General features: G+C 43.6%; 10 protein-coding genes across 10 annotated transcripts; 5 read left to right on the top strand and 5 right to left on the bottom strand.

The window, feature by feature from the left end:
• Positions 1-1,536, top strand: K450DRAFT_263177 (uncharacterized protein). The gene is made up of 6 exons (XM_051592602.1): positions 1-186; positions 278-569; positions 643-747; positions 812-889; positions 967-1,103; positions 1,171-1,536. The coding sequence occupies exons 1-6, from the start codon at positions 140-142 to the stop codon at positions 1,283-1,285; spliced, it is 774 nt and encodes a 257-aa protein (XP_051440155.1). The 5' UTR covers positions 1-139; the 3' UTR covers positions 1,286-1,536.
• Positions 1,111-2,635, bottom strand: K450DRAFT_263173 (uncharacterized protein). Its single transcript, XM_051592601.1, has 3 exons — positions 2,381-2,635; positions 1,795-2,286; positions 1,111-1,722 (listed from the first exon to the last, which is right to left on the bottom strand). Exons 1-3 carry the CDS (start codon positions 2,571-2,573, stop codon positions 1,550-1,552), a joined length of 858 nt encoding a protein of 285 aa, XP_051440154.1. The 5' UTR covers positions 2,574-2,635; the 3' UTR covers positions 1,111-1,549.
• A 562-nt stretch (positions 2,636-3,197) lies between these two features.
• K450DRAFT_181272 (uncharacterized protein) lies at positions 3,198-4,212 on the top strand (the record flags this gene model as incomplete). Its single annotated transcript, XM_051584361.1, has 5 exons — positions 3,198-3,259; positions 3,334-3,392; positions 3,457-3,533; positions 3,609-3,704; positions 3,772-4,212. Coding segments are annotated over 5 exons (735 nt in total), but the record flags the coding sequence as incomplete, so codon positions are not given.
• A 665-nt stretch (positions 4,213-4,877) lies between these two features.
• On the top strand, positions 4,878-5,435 carry K450DRAFT_263142 (uncharacterized protein; the record flags this gene model as incomplete). The annotated part of the gene is made up of 2 exons (XM_051592596.1): positions 4,878-4,942; positions 5,010-5,435. Coding segments are annotated over 2 exons (325 nt in total), but the record flags the coding sequence as incomplete, so codon positions are not given.
• A 107-nt stretch (positions 5,436-5,542) lies between these two features.
• Positions 5,543-7,275, bottom strand: K450DRAFT_263160 (uncharacterized protein). The gene is made up of 9 exons (XM_051592600.1): positions 7,194-7,275; positions 7,051-7,121; positions 6,827-6,953; positions 6,662-6,723; positions 6,383-6,588; positions 6,211-6,316; positions 6,022-6,148; positions 5,903-5,955; positions 5,543-5,823 (listed from the first exon to the last, which is right to left on the bottom strand). The coding sequence occupies exons 1-9, from the start codon at positions 7,225-7,227 to the stop codon at positions 5,605-5,607; spliced, it is 1,005 nt and encodes a 334-aa protein (XP_051440151.1). The 5' UTR covers positions 7,228-7,275; the 3' UTR covers positions 5,543-5,604.
• Positions 7,276-8,241: 966 nt separating this feature from the next.
• K450DRAFT_216145 (uncharacterized protein) lies at positions 8,242-10,944 on the top strand (the record flags this gene model as incomplete). The annotated part of the gene is made up of 7 exons (XM_051584850.1): positions 8,242-8,484; positions 8,570-8,818; positions 8,888-9,344; positions 9,412-9,773; positions 9,842-10,008; positions 10,078-10,600; positions 10,673-10,944. 7 exons carry the CDS (start codon positions 8,242-8,244, stop codon positions 10,925-10,927), a joined length of 2,256 nt encoding a protein of 751 aa, XP_051440150.1. The 3' UTR covers positions 10,928-10,944.
• A 179-nt stretch (positions 10,945-11,123) lies between these two features.
• Positions 11,124-12,692, top strand: K450DRAFT_263149 (uncharacterized protein). The gene is made up of 5 exons (XM_051592599.1): positions 11,124-11,242; positions 11,313-11,577; positions 11,643-11,742; positions 11,804-12,168; positions 12,239-12,692. Exons 1-5 carry the CDS (start codon positions 11,130-11,132, stop codon positions 12,509-12,511), a joined length of 1,116 nt encoding a protein of 371 aa, XP_051440149.1. The 5' UTR covers positions 11,124-11,129; the 3' UTR covers positions 12,512-12,692.
• Positions 12,693-12,763: 71 nt separating this feature from the next.
• K450DRAFT_263146 (uncharacterized protein) lies at positions 12,764-13,501 on the bottom strand. The gene has a single exon (XM_051592598.1). The coding sequence runs from the start codon at positions 13,468-13,470 to the stop codon at positions 12,832-12,834; it is 639 nt and encodes a 212-aa protein (XP_051440148.1). The 5' UTR covers positions 13,471-13,501; the 3' UTR covers positions 12,764-12,831.
• Position 13,502: 1 nt separating this feature from the next.
• K450DRAFT_263144 (uncharacterized protein) lies at positions 13,503-14,758 on the bottom strand. The gene is made up of 2 exons (XM_051592597.1): positions 14,419-14,758; positions 13,503-14,318 (listed from the first exon to the last, which is right to left on the bottom strand). The coding sequence occupies exons 1-2, from the start codon at positions 14,726-14,728 to the stop codon at positions 13,885-13,887; spliced, it is 744 nt and encodes a 247-aa protein (XP_051440147.1). The 5' UTR covers positions 14,729-14,758; the 3' UTR covers positions 13,503-13,884.
• A 60-nt stretch (positions 14,759-14,818) lies between these two features.
• On the bottom strand, positions 14,819-17,159 carry K450DRAFT_263135 (uncharacterized protein). The gene is made up of 5 exons (XM_051592595.1): positions 16,555-17,159; positions 16,411-16,466; positions 16,095-16,342; positions 15,866-15,901; positions 14,819-15,790 (listed from the first exon to the last, which is right to left on the bottom strand). Exons 1-5 carry the CDS (start codon positions 16,982-16,984, stop codon positions 15,094-15,096), a joined length of 1,467 nt encoding a protein of 488 aa, XP_051440146.1. The 5' UTR covers positions 16,985-17,159; the 3' UTR covers positions 14,819-15,093.
• Positions 17,160-17,272: the final 113 nt, after the last annotated feature.

The following is a 17,272-nucleotide window of genomic DNA, read 5'->3' as shown; positions in this document are numbered from 1 at the left end:
AAAAAAAAAAGAGGCGCTGGAAATTTTCATGAAAATTGTTGGGAGAAAAAGTGACTTGGCCGCAATTTCTCACACAAAGTCAACAAAGAAAACCCGCTAATCTGATCGGTTCCCTCATTCACTCTTATATTACTGTATAATGGATACTGCACAATCCGCCGCTTGGTCGTCATCTAAAATACCAAAGTAACCTTTCATTCTGATTTCTCGGTTGTTTTTTGCAGTTCTTGCCTTGATCGCTCACAAATACTGACCTGTCACTCAACCCTTTCATTAGTCAACTGATAGACAACTACAATTCTGCTTCATCAAAGCGCCCTAATGCCAACATTAGTCTATCACCTATGACTCCACTCTTTGCTTCATCCACCACCACCCACCATCTCTCTTCAAAACTCGGCAAGTCTCCAGCAGAAACCTTGACCGTAAAGTTGCTGGATCAACAGATTCCCGAAGATCAAAAGCATCCATTACATTATACTTGGGTGTTTTGGTTTATGCATCGCCCACCAGGTGCAAAGATTACAAACTACGAGAGTGGCATGAAGAAGATAGCATCTGTTTCCTCAGTAAGTTCAAAGGCACACTATTTCACTCGCTACCATTTCCTTCCATTACTAAACTCCACTTTACCCGAAATAGATAGAAGATTACTGGGCGGTTTACAGTCATCTTAAACGACCAAAAGATTTGCCAAATATCAGCGACTATCACTTGTTCAAGCAAGGCGTCAGACCTGTATGGGAGGTACGGATATGGCTCATCTTGTGCGATTTGCCCATATAATTGGCATTAACCTTTGGTTTCACAGGATACAATGAATGTAAATGGTGGAAAGTGGATTGTTCGATTGAAGAAGGGGTTGGCAAGTCGCTATTGGGAGTCACTGGTAAATGGGAGATCCTGTGTTTCATAGCCAGCCGCATCCACTTGATCCCACGAACTAAATCCATCTCTCATCTGTAGGTTATGGCTATCATTGGCGATCAATTTGATGTTGGTCAAGAGATATGTGGTGCTGTTTTGTCCATTCGCAATTCAGAAGATATTCTTTCAGTGTGGAATCAAAGTGCACATGAGGGTCGAACCAATTTGAAGATCAGGTACGGTTTTATTGTTCCAAAGTTGTGATACAATGTGACTACATCTAAACTCAATGGGTCATTACAGGGATACTATGAAGAAGGTCCTGAACTTGCCAGCAGATACCATCATGGAATACAAAACCCACAATGACTCTTTAAACGATCATTCAAGTTTCCGTAACACCGACATCTTCCGGTGAATAATTCGCAAAAATTGCTCTCGTCCTCGTGGGCATCAAAATAATGAGCAGATGTATTGTGTTAAATCACATTCGTGTAATTGTATAAACGAGAGAAAGGAACACCCTTGGTCATTGCCTTTTTTGCTTTTAGTAGCACTTCCATTAAAATCAAACTAAAGTCAGAATACCAGAGAGTGTGCAAGCAGCTGAACAAGAAAAAAAAAACCAAAATGAAGTGAGGCAAGGCTGCGCTCAATAGCCTCTCGGTGCCAAACAGTCAGGTCACCTGAACAGATAACTATAGAAAGATTTTTCCGGGGTAGTAGTTAGTGTAGGAGGCGGCAGGGATGATGGGTCTACATCCATTGCGTCCTCAGAAGTAAATTTTGAAAGGTGCTCAGCGTGCTCGGGATGGCACACATAGGTAAGTCTTCGTTGGTCTTTTGTGGTAGTACCTGCCAAAACATAGCCAGTTAGGTTGTCCACGTGGGATGAATGTGAGAGAAACGGAGGAAAACACTACTCACTGAACGAAGAAAGGTTATAAAATTGTGACATAGTGTGGATAATCCAGCGGGAGAATCGGTCACCAATCTCCCAGACTAAGAACACAGACGTTTCGGTTGGCAGCGGCATCTCTGTGGGTGGCGGCGCAGTCGGTTCCGACGGTTGTTGCTTTGCCGTTTCATCCACGATAACCCAATCTTGCTCCAGAGAGTCCGTATCCTTTACAATAGAACGCTGCATAAACTGTCTAATCTGCTCATCGTAAAACGCAACAAGCCCTTCAGGAATGTGGGACTTTTTCAGATCTTGGCGGATGCTTCGGTGCAAAGGATAATCAGCGTGGCTAGCAGTAGATTTCAAGTCTTGGGACCGACACATTCGGTCAATGTCATCTGAAGTGATATTAGCAATGGCTTCATCGTCTGCCCAGTGAAATTTGGGTAGGTCAGCGTAACCCGGTGGCCGCAAATCGGCAGGGTTGATGGCGGCGAAGGGATGATCGGTAAAGTTATCTAGCAAAGGCAAAGCAATTGTTCCATGTGGGACATATTGAGCAATGAGGCCCTACTAGATAATGTTTATCCAATTATTCTCTCATTAGCTTACTATTGTCCCATCGTTGTCGCCTTCTACTGCCTTCTCTACCGATAAGCAATTGATTTCTACGATTGAGAGAATCTCGCTCTAGCCAAAAGCGCTTCTTTCTTGCCAGCGCCAATTTTTGCCGGTTGAGCTCTTCCTCCTCAGACATAATGGCAGAATTGGTGTTGGTTCTGAAAATGACAGTCGACGACAGCATTTGGTGTCTAATTGAAAGAGCTAAGGTGTTGAGAGAAGAGAGGAAAACCCGACTGGGGCTATTTATGACGGTTCCAAAGTACTTCGTTGGTTGCAAGATTTCAGTGATAAAAATAAGGTACCTGCAAATCAGGCTCAAACACGATTTGAAGTTCTCTTGACCCACGAAAAACCCTCTCCGAACGTCCACCTTTAATCCAGCCTTTCATTGTTTTTTATCGGTCCCCCACCACGCACATCATCCCGCAGTAACCAACCAGCCCTATTCCACAATGGGCCAAGCAAAGAGTAAAGAAAATCAACAGCTGGCTCGATCCACTCATTGTAATTATCCCTTGTCTTGTAAGGTTTTTATGCTTTGCTGACATTTTGCTGACTTTGCTTGTCATTCAATCTTCAGTTTCGGCAAAGGAAATCAATCACTTTCGGCAGGACTTTGAAAAGGCGCATGCAGACGTCGACAAACCTGGAATCAGCGAAGACGAGTTTAAAGAGGTTTGTGTCTACCCCCATGTCCTATCTCTTATATCAATAAACCTTGGCTTGGCTAACCGTTGTTACCCCGACGCATGATTTTCCATAGACCGTCCGAAAATATGTGCCGCATGTATCACCTGAAGATGATGTTTTCTTGAACCGCTTATACGCAGCATTTGATGTAGACAACACCAAGCAGATTGACTTTCGGTATGTAGCGCTATAGCTTGGGAAACATGAATCACCAACTCGGTCTAACCGATCAAAATGTCCGCTTCCCTTAGTGAATTTGTTGACGGACTCAGCGTTTTCATGAAAGGAACACCCGAAGAAAAGCTTGAATGTATGCGTCTCTTTTCGTCTCAATGCCTATGTTCCATTCAACTCAATTCCTTATGTTTTGGCAGTGTCATTTAAGTTATATGATATGGACCATGATGGCTATCTCACACAAGCCGAGCTTGAACGAGTCATGACTCAACTGGTAAGCCAACTGTCCGCCTTACCCTATTCCATCTTTTGCAGCTATGCCCTTATTTTAACGCCTCATTCCCCTAAGTCACTTACTTTCTCAAACGAAGATCAAACAAACGAAATACGAGAACTAATCACTAGGATGTTTGAGGATGTTGATGTCAATGGTGACGGAAAGCTGGTGAGGATAAACGACTCTGAATCAAACCGTAATCGAAACCTCTTTTCTAACAAACCTATTCATAAAGTCACTACACGAGTATAAACTATCTGCTATGAAGGAACCCTTAATTGTGGATTTCCTAGAACAATTCCTTGCCAACCACCACTTGTCACAGCAACCCCGACCTCCTTCTCGCCCCGCGTCGATCCGGTCGATACATTCAATAAGGTCTATGAGTCCCCAAAATCATAAGAGCCCTGGATCGCCGTCTGGTCAAAGGCTGTCTGTCCGACTCTCGCAGGCCGAGCTTCTGGACTATACACATCAACATCAAATGCTTAACAGTGTTTCCAACACCCCTTCCCAAAGTCCCCGATCGTCTAACGCGCCTTCTAGTCCATCTCGAAGTAATAGCCCTGTGACCATTATCAGTGGCACACCATTGCCTAATGCCAAGCGATCCAGTGAAAGATTGACTCGTGGCGTTAGCCATGGAAGCCTCGATGCTGCGTTGAACACGCTATAATAAATTATCCTGTATGGAAGCGAAACTTGGGGGCGGCATATGTTTAGGGTCACGAGTAAGGTTTTACCTTTGCCATAGGCAGTTGTTACGAGGCGCGTTCTAGAGCACTTCTTTTTTTTTTTCCAACGTCCATCGAGCTACATCGTCTGGCCATGTTTACGCTTTCAAACAAAGACAAAGAATGGGCCTCCATATATTTTTTGTCTCTATTTACTTTTACATATGATATATATCCAAAGAATAAATTAGAGGGTGTGCAGATGTCTCAAATCACAATAACTTAACTTACCACGTATCTCTTTCTCATTTGATCATATCGAAAACCAGCATGGTCACCAAACAACTTAAAACAGCAGTATGAAACCATCCATTCCTATTGCGCCTAATCCATTTTGGTTACGGCCTCACAACTCTGAACTACTTTAAATACTGCAACCGCTTTTTTATTTTATTTTTTTTAGTAAAAAGATCAGTTTAATGAATTGTGTGCGGACATGGTGTCCTTCAGCCAAAGTGCTAGACGGAGTTTGAATTCCAAAAAGGGTTTTGCTATGGGCCAAGTCGGCAAATGCGTAGATCCTCCTTTTTCAATCCACCAAGGTATATTGCCATCCATCCATGCATCCATCCATGTATACCGCCATATTGACTCGCAACCATCCATTAGATGCCACCTAAGGTTGACCCCACCGAAATCAAGATCATCACTCTCCGTGCCACCGGTGGTGAAGTACGTAACTCAATTTAACATTCAATCGACCTAGAATCAACGCATTCCAACTCATTCTTATCATTAGGTCGGTGCTTCCAGTGCCCTCGCTCCCAAGATCGGTCCCCTCGGTCTCTCCCCCAAGAAGGTCGGAGAAGACATTGCCAAGGGTACTGCTGACTGGAAGGGTCTCCGTGTCACCGTTCAGTTGACCATTCAGAACCGTCAGGCTCAGGTTTCCGTTGTTCCCTCCGCCTCTTCCTTGGTCATCAGAGCTCTTAAGGAGCCCCCGCGTGACCGCAAGAAGGAGAAGAACGTCAAGCACTCTGGTAACATCTCTCTCGATGACGTTATTGAGATCGCCCGTACCATGCGCTACAAGTCCCTCGCTCGTGAGCTTAAGGGTACTGTCAAGGAAATCCTTGGTACTGCTTTCTCCGTTGGCTGCACTGTCGATGGTCAAAACCCCAAGGATCTTGGTGATGCCATCGATGCCGGTGAAGTCGAAGTCCCCGTAAGTGGAAAAAAACACATTGCCCACCAGCTCGTTCAGTTCTAACACACTAACTTTCATCGTTGTTGCAGGAGAAATAAGCGACTCTCTTTTTGTTTCAATTAGGAGCACGAACAATAAAAAGAAAATTTTCAATAACACTGTTTATTGCACACAACATCACCTATGCTTATTCGATTTTGAGTACGATCTTGCCCATGGATTGATCGCTTTCGAGATATTTGTGACTTTCGATGACATCGTTCCAGTTATACACCTTGTCGATAAAGATGCGTAGATGATCATGATCAGGCTTAGCGAAATGTTCTCGCACCAAATGCTGCTCAATTTCATCACGTAGACGGGCTTGGTATTCTAGCGATCGACTACGAAGGGCTGATCCTTCAATCTAAAGTGCATGGGAAAGGCGAGATCAGTACAAACGGACAGAGATTTTTTATAAGGTCAACATGAGACAGCCTTCTTACTCTGAGTCTCTTTCTCAGCATTGGACCGAGATCCACCTTGTCGACAATGTTGCCTGATTGAAAGTACAAAATTAAGCAATCGATATATATGCCTAAAAAAGTAGTAGACGTGAACTTACCACTCATGAAAGCTATGATGACCATGTGGCCATCGACAGCCAGGCTGTCTAAATTTTGAGCAAAGTAGTTTTTACCAATGGGGTCAATGATAACGTTGACGCCTTGACCATTAGTGGCTTCTGAGAGCTGTTAGGTAAAGGGTGAGTCCTAAGTCTGATTTGAATTGAGCACATGGCGTTACGCCGTACCTGTTTGGCCCAGTCGCCCGTCTTGTAGTTAAAACCCTTGGTGGCTCCCACTTTTTCGCAGAAGCTGACCTTATCATCTGAACCAACAGTAACGAAGATCTTGTTTCTAGAGTAAACATATATTAACTATAGTGCGGGTTCAACGAATAGCGCAGACGAATGATAAACTTACGCTCCAAATAGCTTTGCGATCTGAATGGCTGCGATACCAACGCCAGAGGCACCAGCATGAATCAAAACATCATCACCTTTCTTGAAACCGGCCACAAAAAACAATCCTTGGTAGGCAGTGAACCAAGTCTCGGGAATAGCAGCAGCTTCCTCAAAAGACAAGTTGTCAGGCTTATGCATGGCAAGTTCTTGCTCAATGGTCGCGTACTGGTGGACAAGCAAAATTAACGACATATTCATCCCAATATCTTTGAGTCTAACGTATTGATCACCAATGTACCTCTGCATAACCTCCACCACTAAGGAGTCCGAAGACGGCGTCGCCTACTTTGAATCCTTTGACTAGTGAACATCGTTGGAGTAACAAGTGGATTAGTCAGTCTGTAAGCGGAGTTGATTTTGCTGCATCCCGTCGGCGTTCGCTGCCAGATCCATTGTAACCTACCGTTTTGCCCAACTTCTTCTACGATTCCAGAGACCTCAACACCCATAATGTTGCTGGCGCCCTTGGGAGGAGGATACAGTCCTTTTCGTTGGAGAAGATCCATTCGATTGAGGGCAAACGCCTTGACCTAAACCCGCGAAAGCCATCATGAGTTAAAAAAACGATTGCCAATATCGCGCTTTTTGTACGTAGGCAGGATACATGAAAGTCTCGTGGAATCTTACCTTGACAAGGATCTGACTATCTCCAGCTGAGGGCTTAGGATAGTCTCCAATATATAAATCGGTTGCAGCACCTGTAAGAGATAGTTTTGGTCAGAGTACATGCCTCAGTGGTGATACATTCCAAACATAGGCTATCAAAGTACCGGGAGACTTGACTTGAATGGCTTTCATTGACATGACTGTGAGTGATTGGAAGTTGTAATGACGAGAAGGCTATGCACAAAGTTGAACGGCCGTTAGTTAATCGCACGGGTGGGTGACTGCTACTTTTCAGCAGTGCCTATTCAATGAGCCGCCGCTTGTTATCCAGCATTGGTAATCATGACTTTCTCAATACCATTTCAGCCCCAGACAAGGATGACTCTCTGATAGTTACTAAGCTGTATTTCGGCTTTAACATGGTAGATTTAAAAGTATCGATGAAGTGCTATATACACCGTGTTTTGGCGGGTCCATAAATACGGAATTTTGATGTTGAGCTTCAATACAAATAACTATTCATTCATTGCGTTTTCTTCCAGATAGAAAAAGCAAACTTGGGAAGGCAATTTCATGGCATGAATTGATTTGATAACCGGTACTTCAGATGAAGCTATTTTTCAATGTCCCCGATGCTCAAGTGCTTTCGCTCGCTTGAGACGTTGAAAATTCAAAGGGAACGCCCTTGGTGAAATTGGAAAGCCAGCGACAAGAACAAAAAAAAATAGCCCTTGGGAGATGACATATATAACCATGTCTATAAATTTGCCTACATCATAGAGACCTAAAATCTTTTTATCTTGCGGGAGCCCAATGGACTCTCCCTATCGACAGCATAATTCACCTCACGCGAGCTATCGTGGCTCACGATCGGATGACAGAACTTCTATGGAAAATGCCCATGAATCGACCTTCATCGATCAGCAGCAGATGATGTTACTACAGAGTGAATACGCCTATCCGCATTCTCCGTCATATTATCCGCGAGCACACGCCATACATTCACCATCCATTAGATCAGTCGTCGCCCAAAGCCCGGCCCCGTGCTGTCGTCAGCATCCTGTACACCATGAAGAGGACCCGTATCGATCAAGTATGCCGACTCCAACTCATTCACATATACCGAAACCCCCATCAGGGCTATCCAGTGTCCTGCCTGTGAGCTTTAATCTGTCTTCCATATTCCCTAAAAATTTTCTACCCAGCTGCGGCATGGGCTTGAAGCGACAACGAACAGTACGTGAGGTTGAGCTGGTAAAAGGAAACTTGGTACTAGATTGTCCAGTCCCATCAACGTTGGTAGAAACAAGCGCTCGCAAAGATTTTGAATTCAGCCATATGCGATACTCTGCTGTTACGTGCGACCCAGACGACTTTTCCGATTGCCAATTTACATTGCGACCAAGGCTCCAAGGCAGGCAGACAGAGTTATTCATATGTATGACCATGTACAATGTGAGTACCTTGATTTCTGTCGTGGAGATTCAAAGAATACACTATGCATGACACGAATTAAATCGAAAATTATTTGGTCGTCTAGGAAGATGAAGTTTTATTCTGCAGAACGCTACATGGAGTCATGAAAAACGTGGCACATCTATGTTCTAGACCAAGATCAAAAACATGGGATGGAGAAGGCTGGAAGAAGGTTGTAGTATGCATTGTCGCCGACGGAAGAAAAAAATGCGATCCTCGCGTGCTCAATGTTCTCGAGTGCTTGGGTGTATACCAAGAGGGTGTTGCCAAGAACGTGGTAAACGACAGGCCAGTACAAGCACATTTGTATGAGGTAATTAATCTATGTGAATGGATAAGGTTGAAAAACAGGATGCTTATGAAATTGTATATATGATTTTAGTACACTACACAAATATCAATGGACCCTGGGCTTCGGATTAAAGGTGCAGACAAGGGAGTTGTCCCGGTGCAAGTTCTGTTTTGTTTGAAAGAAAATAATGCCAAAAAGATCAATTCACACCGTTGGTTCTTCAACGCCTTCGGATCTGTTCTTCAACCCAATGTTTGCGTTTTACTTGACGTTGGAACCCGACCAGGAAACACCTCTATCTATCATTTGTGGAAAGCATTCGACAACGACAAGAAAGTAGGAGGAGCTTGCGGAGAAATATGCACAATGACTGGCCCTTTTGGTGTAAATCTACTGAATCCCCTGGTGGCCTGCCAGAATTTTGAATACAAGATGTCAAATATCTTGGATAAACCTTTGGAATCAGTTTTTGGTTATATCAGTGTGCTTCCCGGAGCCTTTTCTGCATATCGTTATGCTGCCTTACAGAATGATGTCAACGGACAAGGTATGGAGCTAGTGAGTGTAGTTTGGTTGTGCACTACTTCAACCAAGCTAATTACTTTTCTTTGCAGGCCCACTTCAGAAGTACTTTATGGGAGAGACGCAACAAGATGGAAACTCTGATATATTTACAGCCAACATGTATCTGGCAGAAGATCGTATACTCTGTTTCGAATTAGTAGCCAGAAAGCACCAACGATGGCTATTACGATATGTCAAATCAGCGTTTGGAGAGACCGACTGTCCTGACCAACTAGCAGAACTTATCTCACAAAGACGACGATGGCTCAATGGAAGCTTTTTCGCGGCTGTGTATTCACTTTGGCATTTTCCTCAGATCTGGGGAACGGATCATACTGCATTACGAAAAGTTGCTCTATCTGTTGAGTTTGTGTACAACTTCATCAGCTTGGCATTCAGCTGGTTTGCAATCGTGAGACTTTTGACAAACTTTGCAATTCAAGCAAAGATCACTCTTATTAACTCACTCCATTTCTGTAGGGCAATTTTTACCTCACATTCTACTTTGTTTCGAAATCACTGGCAAGTCCTGAAATCGACCCATTTGGTAACAACTGGGGCAGACACATATTTCAAGCACTGCATTATTTATACATTTTCCTCCTGATATCCTCTTTCATTTGCTCCATGGGCAACAGGCCACAAGGGTAAGTTAACTGGATATATGTGGGATAACATCTACCGTGCTAGGTCTGAAAAAAGTGTTTTTCATATAGATCAAGATGGATGTTCATATTTTCAGTTCTTGCTTTCTCAATTATCATGATATACATGCTATTTGCTGGAACTTGGCTTTCAATCCAAAGTATTAGCACAGCGTTTTCGTCTGGACACTGGTCTACAATGGATAACAGCACAAGATTCCGTTTGCTAGTAGAAACTCCCGGTTTCGGCACCTTTGTGGTGTCCTTGTTGTCGACATATGGACTCTATATCATTAGCAGCATCCTCTATATGGAACCTTGGCATCTCATCACAAGTTTCATCCAATACATGCTGTTGATGCCATCATATGTTAATGTCCTTAATTGCTATGCATTTTGCAATACCCACGATGTCTCTTGGGGAACCAAAGGAGATAACACTCTACAGACGGATCTCGGCGTAGCCAAGACAACTAGCAACAAAGAGGGGAAACAAACGGTAGAATTGGAAATGTACACAGAAGCTGTTGATATTGATGCTGCATATGAAGAGGCAATATGGAAGCTTCAGAACAAACCAGCATTTCAGAAACAGGTGCGTTATTGAAAACAAGCAGTGCTTCTTTTTTCCCTACTACAACCTCTGATGCTGACATATCCTTTATAGAGTCGTACGGCCAAAACGAAGCAAGATGACTACTACCGCGGGTTCCGTACTCGACTTGTTCTCACTTGGATTGCATGCAATGCCTGCCTGGTGGCTGTATTCACCCAAAGCGACTTTGAATCGCTTTTACACACTAATCCAGGTTCGCTTGGAACAGCCTATACCTCCTTTATACTATGGACCGTTGCTTTAATGGCAGCATTCCGCTTCATGGGAAGCACTTTATACCAAATACTAAGAGTTTGTGGACGATAGTGCCTAATGAATAAAAGTAAAAATCGCTTTATTGCGTACCTAGTGTTGTACGTAAATCTGTTAGACAGGTTGAAAGAAATTTGTGGCTTTTGGGTGGAATCGCGAAAAAAATGAGAGGAAAGTGTAAAAGTGACTGTGATTGCATTAGTATGGAAGGAGGGACGCGACTGAAAGTGCGTATTCTGCCTGGTTATGTAGGAAAATGAGCTCGAAGCATTCTGCCCTGAAGTTTTCAAATGACTACGAGTCAAATTCACTCAAGCTACTGGAACTTTCACCCGACCTATTAGAGGAATTGACGACAAATAGTTCACCGTAAGCCATTCTCGTGTTCACTGTAACATTTCGCTTTTGTCAACCCTTGCTGATACCATCCATCGTGTAGTCTATATATTAAAGGCGCAACGGACGAAGAAGCTGTCCTATGCACTAACAAGAAAACCTATTCTGTTCGCCAGGTCAATTTGTCTAATTCTCTTCTTCTCGCAAGTCAATCCCTAGACGACACACTTCCTGTATATAACATCAAAGACACCCAGTTCTCGACCATCGAACTTTTACCGTGTTTGCCTAGAATCGAAAAAATCGACACCATTTTAAATCCTACCATGTACACTGGTCCAGAAAACGAAAGTACTGTGCAAGCAAAGGTAAATGTGAATGCAGATATTGTCAACTGTGTTTCATTACAACAATTCTCATTTTCGTGCGTTAGGGCCAACTATATACATACGATAATCTTCTTTCCCTAATACAAGCCAGCGAACAAGAACTACAACAGGAATTGAATAGGCGGCATGCGGTTGTTATTGATGGTGAGTGGCAATCTTGACATCAATAGGGTAAATCATCCATTCACACATTTGCGCATCATAGGATATTACCGCTTTATACATCCAAGGTACCTTCATCGTATCATCGATGCAGTGATAACCTCTGCTGAAATACATGACATGGAGTTGACACGAATATCAGTCGATCAATGTAGACAATATTTGATGGAGGAGTTTGAGCTAAATGCGTTGGATGAGGATGTTTTGACAAAATGCCTAGAGTCTGTCAGTGATGAACAATCGGCTGCGGATGGGACATATTCCTTTAACGAAACTAAGCTTTGTCGGCTGCTAGGCGAGCGGCTACTAGTGGCTGAGCGTGGAAAACAATGGCAACTCGACGAGTTTTTGGAACTATGGCAGAAACGAACTCCACATCCTTTTGAAGCAAAATTGGAAATGCTGAGGGTAAAATATTTATCGTAAATATTTCTCAAGAGAGGGCTGTGCGCTAAAGCTGTTTTTGTTTGTTATTTAGGGCTTGTATATCAAAACACCAAAGTCGAGGTCATCTGGCGAGTCCTTGAGTAATTGGCTCATCTCATATTTCCCTCTGTCCGAACTCCCTGCCGACCCGGCTGGCCGATTTTCACATCTGTTCCTTGAACAAAAACAGTGGGCCCCCGAGGACATGTTGCCATTTATTGAAGACCTCGCTCCGGACAAGAAGAAATTGGACGCGCTGCTGCTGAAATTCACACGTTCACAGAAATTAGATGGACATGTTGTGTATGGAAGTCGCATAAAATAAATTACAATAGAAAAAATCTGCGTAACCTCGTTTTCGTTAGTTTACATCATGCTTTACCCTTGTATATTTGATAATAACCATCCTACCATCATGAACAGTGGCGTTGGAATGACGGTGTGGCCGGGCGGAGCTTTTCCATAAATGGATAGACTAATAAAGAGAAAGCTATTGAGATGAGAGCTGACTACGTATGACAGCTGCTACTTCAGAGATAATGTGCGCGCAAAGGAAGGGACAGGCCAAAAGCAATTAGGGACATCAAGGGAATGAAAACAAAGGACGATCATTTCTTTTTTATTATTCTACTGTACAACGACTGGTTATGCTGCAGGCACGGCCTTTTGGGCAGGTCTTGTCTTTATCAAAGCGTGATCAAATCGAACCTTGGAGGATATTTTACCGTCATTACGCAAGTTTTCCAATTTCAACGCTTTGGCTTTAAGCCGAGAATCCAGTCTTCTTTTGGATTTAGGGTCCTGTACGGGAATCACTCGTACAGACGGTATTTGTGTTGCGTTACATGATTTACAGCGAAACGTCGTGCCAAGGGTGATAGGAGAAGTTTGACTATTGACGGCTCTTTCCAGACACTTTTGGCTGCAAATGGCATAAAACGAGACGTCTTGGTCCAGTGGCGTGGCAATTTCATTGTATGTCTGACAACGAGTACAAGTGAAGTTGTTGAAGCGGGCAGACACATAGCAGTAAGTTGATGAAGAAGCAAAATATAATTCTGGTCGCTCAAGCTCCACAGCGGGGGTAGGTGGTAAATTCGATGCATTTAAGGTCAAATTTGAAAGACCATAGGCTGCTATGAAGAAATCCATGTTATCAGTAGCTAAGGAGTTGGGTGGTACCGGGGGTGTGGCGGGGCTATCATCTGACAAGCCGGGTGGAGGGAAGACATGCTTTTTGCGGCAACATGAGCAGTCCCAACGTAAACGTTTTGAGCTATTCATCACGAAAGTAATAGGAAAAAGAGAGAGAGAGAGAAGAGAGACCACAACGAAAGGGGGAAAATATCATGTCAAATAAGGAAAGGTAGGCGTGTGAGCTCCAGTCGACAAGCGACTTTGCACCTTATCCTCCCGTATCAAAATCAAAAAAAAAAATTAACAATGAGAAACAGCGTGAATGCTTTTACACCTGACATTTCATTCTCGTATTAATTGTTTGTGCAGTATAAAGAAGCAAACAGCGTGCTGGGGTATATATAACTAAGTTCTAATTTACTTAGACATGTTTCTAGATAGATGGCGTAGCGGGCAATATCTTCTCATTTCTAGTCGCAGCCGTGGGTGGTGACGCTATTTCGGGGTGTACTGAAAGCTTTGATGCCCTAATTGATCGTACACAGGATCGAGGGAAGATACCTAGATACGAAGAAAGGTTACGTCAGTTTTCGGGTTGCTGTTTGTCATGACGCTGTGATTGTAAATACCATGCACTGCCAATGTTTCATTTTGTCCATAAGCCCATTCTTCATCGTAGTAGCCGTGTATATGAATTCTATCACCCACACGAATGGGAACCTCGTCGCTTAAAGATGGTTCGTACGCACTGACAGCGATGAAAACTTGATAGCTTTCAGAGTTTGGCCGATAAAATGTGACGGGAGATTGAAGATCCGCCAGCCAAGCTTGACGTTTTTTCCGCTGCTGCCGTCGGTAAAGCTGGAGGCATAATGCGACGAGTCCCATAATTCCGAACGCGACTCCGATGCCAATTCCAGCACCCGTTGTTGGCGAACTACCCACTGTATTTCCAGCTTGAGCATTATACGTGACGTCTGATGAATGTGAAGGTACTATGCAAAATATGATTATTCGGTTTTAGTTTCATTGTTTCGAGAAACATGATGGTTCATTCAAATATGCCAGGCTTATTAGTGGGCAAAAAATGTTTACCGTCGGCTCTTTTTCGGAAAGGCATTGCTATAGCGCTACTGATATAAAAAAGCATAGTAAGGAGCGTGTAGTGATGTAATATCATGGTGGGTGAGTGTCGATGGGGATAAATGAGCGATGGATCAGTGTGATATGTAGAAGGAGTGTGTTGATGAATAAAAGGAGTGCGATAGGAATAAAGAGCAAATGATGATAAGAACAAAAATGCGCTGCTGACAAGAAAGAAAAGATGATGAGGAAAAGAAAGAAATAAAATAAATAACAGATGCTGATGACAATTTATTTTTTTACATGACCGATATCTGGGCATCGGACAAGACACGTTGGTTGAATCTCTTGCATCTCCGTGGGCGAGTCTTGTCAAGGGACGCTTGCTTCTTTTTTTCAAGGAGCAAAGCTAGAAATAGACAATGGGTTTTAGAAAAATCGCTATGCTTTAACAGAACATCATCAAATTTATTGCATTAGATAGAAGCAAAGAGGTATAGAGTGGAAAGAATATATACAAAGTGGTCGCATTCAAACGATACAAACCACGTTTTCCATTATCAAACAATCGAGCTTGGTAACGACAAGATTATAAAAAGAAAATTTTAGGGCGTAGGGAAGAGAAGGGAAAAAAAAAAAAAAGTCTTTTTTGGTTCATTCCGTGCGTCCACGACACGCACCTTCGCTCTATGTTTGGCTTGTTTCCAGCATGATGCGCTTACTGTCGCCATCGGTGATAAATTGACTATCTACATCCCATCCTATGTTCTTTAGTTGTGTAATGAACGGTGAATAGGTACGATCCACGGTGGATTGAATATCCCGGTACTGATGGCGTCGCTCTAGACCCCATCTGGCTACACAAGCATGGTAAAAGCCTTTCAGTATATCTTGAGAGGATGCTTCCTGATCAAAATGCACGGTCACGTAGTCTTCATGGCTGATGACTACATATCGACGCCGAAGAAATGATTCCACGTCCAAAGAATTCCAGGCTTCTGCACCGTCTTGCTCTTCCAGTAGGGGCTCCACTCGTATAGGTATCTTAAAACGTGATGGATTGCGCTGGATGAAACTTTCTGTTTCCGCCACCTGCCTCGGAGTTGACAGGTCTTTTTGTTCAAAGTATTCGCGAATCACCATCTCCGCCCTTACACTGTTAAGTGAGCGGTTAGCGGCATAGCGATTGGATCGATAGACGGCAAAGATACTGAGAGCAGAAAATGGCAACCATGCCGCGAACATTGGGGCTAGTAATTGTTGTGACTCCACTAATCCAGGAGACATCACGGTTATCCCAGCTGAAATAAGGACGCCAATGCCTGTTCCTGCAAGACCTGCAGCCGTTGCCTGCGAGCCGGACTTGCCAGTAATATCTCCAAGGCTAAATTTGGCAAAAGGCATGTTACCACATGGGCTGAATACAATAACCTCATAATTTTATCGCAAATGGACTTACTTGTTTCGCAAACAAAATGTACGATGAATATGTGCTCTGTTCATGGATGACGAAAGAAGATCTGTTTAGTACAAAGGAAGTGTTCTTTGCAGCGATCGTTGTTTGCCCCCTCCTGCTATCTTTTCCCCCCTCAAATCATCTGTTTTTGTAGGATTCCGCCTTATTCACCGAACGAAACCCCCCACATCTGCACGTGATGATGGTTGATGTCATGAACCGTATAGCTTACCTTGAAGCTGAGGTAGCCAACCATGCCATATTCTTTCCGATATTGGAGATGGATGCCAAGGCCAAAAAGGCTCCAGGGAACAACGGAGTAAACAACTCAACAAGACTGGCGGCTTGCATCACCAGAGTACCTTTAAACCGATACCACCGTGGTTCCGAATCGAATTTATCACTGATTGCAGATGCGTACAATACTCCTCCCAGCTGCCCTAAACCGTCCTTCAAGACCCAATTGATGGAAGCCGCCAACTGAGATATGTTGAAAGGTTTTGTAAATGTTTCTGCATGACACAGCCTGCATCATCATCATCACTCACGGGAATGGAGCCAGCTCCGAGTCCAATGGCATACAGCATGGATTGCATTGATAGAACTGTTTATATTTTTATCCCAAAGTAGAAAGTGAAGTCAGTGTTTGTGGGGGAGTCGTTGGCGTTTTGTTCTTTCGAGCGACGACTTACCACTTGTAACAGAGCCTGCCATATTATGCCACATTTGCCAGTACGCAAATCCTTTGTATTCAGGTGTTACTGAGTGTGGATACCCCCGAGGGAGGAATGTAGACAGCATATTATCCCGAGTGAGAAGGATTGCTTGCTTTACAGAGAGATGTTGATCGCCATTTCTTTCATTTTGGAACCATTTAGTCACATTTGATCCGTCCTTCGGTATTGATAAGACAGTCCATCGTTTGCCTGAGAAAGTCTTTGTGCTCTGCCGTATATTAATGGTGGAGAAGGTATGCTCTGGATTCGACACAGTGGATGGTTCTGTTTGTGCTGCAGAAGACGCTGAAGCTCTGTAGCTCAAGTATATTGTTGGTCGAAACGTCATTAATCTTGCACGCTGTGCTGCAATGCCTTGATGCGCTACGAATGATCTCAGCAGCATGTCGAATGGGGAACGTGGAAAAAAGGACGCTGACTGAAAAATTTGGCTGACAGCTGAAATTTTGACGTGCGTGCACGCCAGAATTTTTTTCACTTTCGACGTCAGCTTGTGTGGAGAAAATTAAACCTTCTGTGGTGCCCCAACAAGATGGTTTTGGCTGATCAATACAATTGAGGCGACCACCATATTACAATCTGCTGCACACATTGTCTCAAGAATCAATCATCCTCTTCAGGAGTGCGGTTGCAAGGGATTGAGATAGGGTGGAGAGATTAATGAGAACGCTGT

The sequence above is a fragment of the Umbelopsis ramanniana genome (genome assembly GCF_025399195.1).
Source record: "Umbelopsis ramanniana AG unplaced genomic scaffold K450scaffold_106, whole genome shotgun sequence".
NCBI lineage: Eukaryota > Fungi > Mucoromycota > Umbelopsidomycetes > Umbelopsidales > Umbelopsidaceae > Umbelopsis > Umbelopsis ramanniana.
Note: the sequence above shows the minus strand (reverse complement) of the source record. Positions and strands in the feature narration are given on the sequence as shown.

What these genes read in the sequence shown, in the direction of transcription:
- K450DRAFT_263173 (XM_051592601.1), bottom strand. Translation starts at nt 2,573, where the DNA reads ATGCTGTCGTCGACTGTCATTTTCAGAACCAACACCAATTCTGCCATT. An exon ending in GCGACAACGATGGGACAATA is followed by an intron (nt 2,287 to 2,380) that starts GTAAGCTAATGA and finishes TGCCTTTGCTAG; the next exon opens with ATAACTTTACCGATCATCCC. An exon ending in TTATAACCTTTCTTCGTTCA is followed by an intron (nt 1,723 to 1,794) that starts GTGAGTAGTGTT and finishes ATGTTTTGGCAG; the next exon opens with GTACTACCACAAAAGACCAA.
- K450DRAFT_263149 (XM_051592599.1), top strand. Translation starts at nt 11,130, where the DNA reads ATGAGCTCGAAGCATTCTGCCCTGAAGTTTTCAAATGACTACGAGTCA. An exon ending in TTGACGACAAATAGTTCACC is followed by an intron (nt 11,243 to 11,312) that starts GTAAGCCATTCT and finishes TCCATCGTGTAG; the next exon opens with TCTATATATTAAAGGCGCAA. An exon ending in AAAGTACTGTGCAAGCAAAG is followed by an intron (nt 11,578 to 11,642) that starts GTAAATGTGAAT and finishes TTCGTGCGTTAG; the next exon opens with GGCCAACTATATACATACGA.
- K450DRAFT_263144 (XM_051592597.1), bottom strand. Translation starts at nt 14,728, where the DNA reads ATGCCCAGATATCGGTCATGTAAAAAAATAAATTGTCATCAGCATCTG. An exon ending in TTTCCGAAAAAGAGCCGACG is followed by an intron (nt 14,319 to 14,418) that starts GTAAACATTTTT and finishes TATTTTGCATAG; the next exon opens with TACCTTCACATTCATCAGAC.
- K450DRAFT_263146 (XM_051592598.1), bottom strand. Translation starts at nt 13,470, where the DNA reads ATGAATAGCTCAAAACGTTTACGTTGGGACTGCTCATGTTGCCGCAAA.
- K450DRAFT_263177 (XM_051592602.1), top strand. Translation starts at nt 140, where the DNA reads ATGGATACTGCACAATCCGCCGCTTGGTCGTCATCTAAAATACCAAA. An exon ending in GCGTCAGACCTGTATGGGAG is followed by an intron (nt 748 to 811) that starts GTACGGATATGG and finishes TTGGTTTCACAG; the next exon opens with GATACAATGAATGTAAATGG. An exon ending in CGAACCAATTTGAAGATCAG is followed by an intron (nt 1,104 to 1,170) that starts GTACGGTTTTAT and finishes GGGTCATTACAG; the next exon opens with GGATACTATGAAGAAGGTCC.
- K450DRAFT_263135 (XM_051592595.1), bottom strand. Translation starts at nt 16,984, where the DNA reads ATGCTGCTGAGATCATTCGTAGCGCATCAAGGCATTGCAGCACAGCGT. An exon ending in GGCAGGCTCTGTTACAAGTG is followed by an intron (nt 16,467 to 16,554) that starts GTAAGTCGTCGC and finishes AAATATAAACAG; the next exon opens with TTCTATCAATGCAATCCATG. An exon ending in TCGGAGCTGGCTCCATTCCC is followed by an intron (nt 16,343 to 16,410) that starts GTGAGTGATGAT and finishes AACATATCTCAG; the next exon opens with TTGGCGGCTTCCATCAATTG.
- K450DRAFT_263160 (XM_051592600.1), bottom strand. Translation starts at nt 7,227, where the DNA reads ATGTCAATGAAAGCCATTCAAGTCAAGTCTCCCG. An exon ending in AGAAGAAGTTGGGCAAAACG is followed by an intron (nt 6,724 to 6,826) that starts GTAGGTTACAAT and finishes GATGTTCACTAG; the next exon opens with TCAAAGGATTCAAAGTAGGC. An exon ending in ATCGCAAAGCTATTTGGAGC is followed by an intron (nt 6,317 to 6,382) that starts GTAAGTTTATCA and finishes TGTTTACTCTAG; the next exon opens with AAACAAGATCTTCGTTACTG.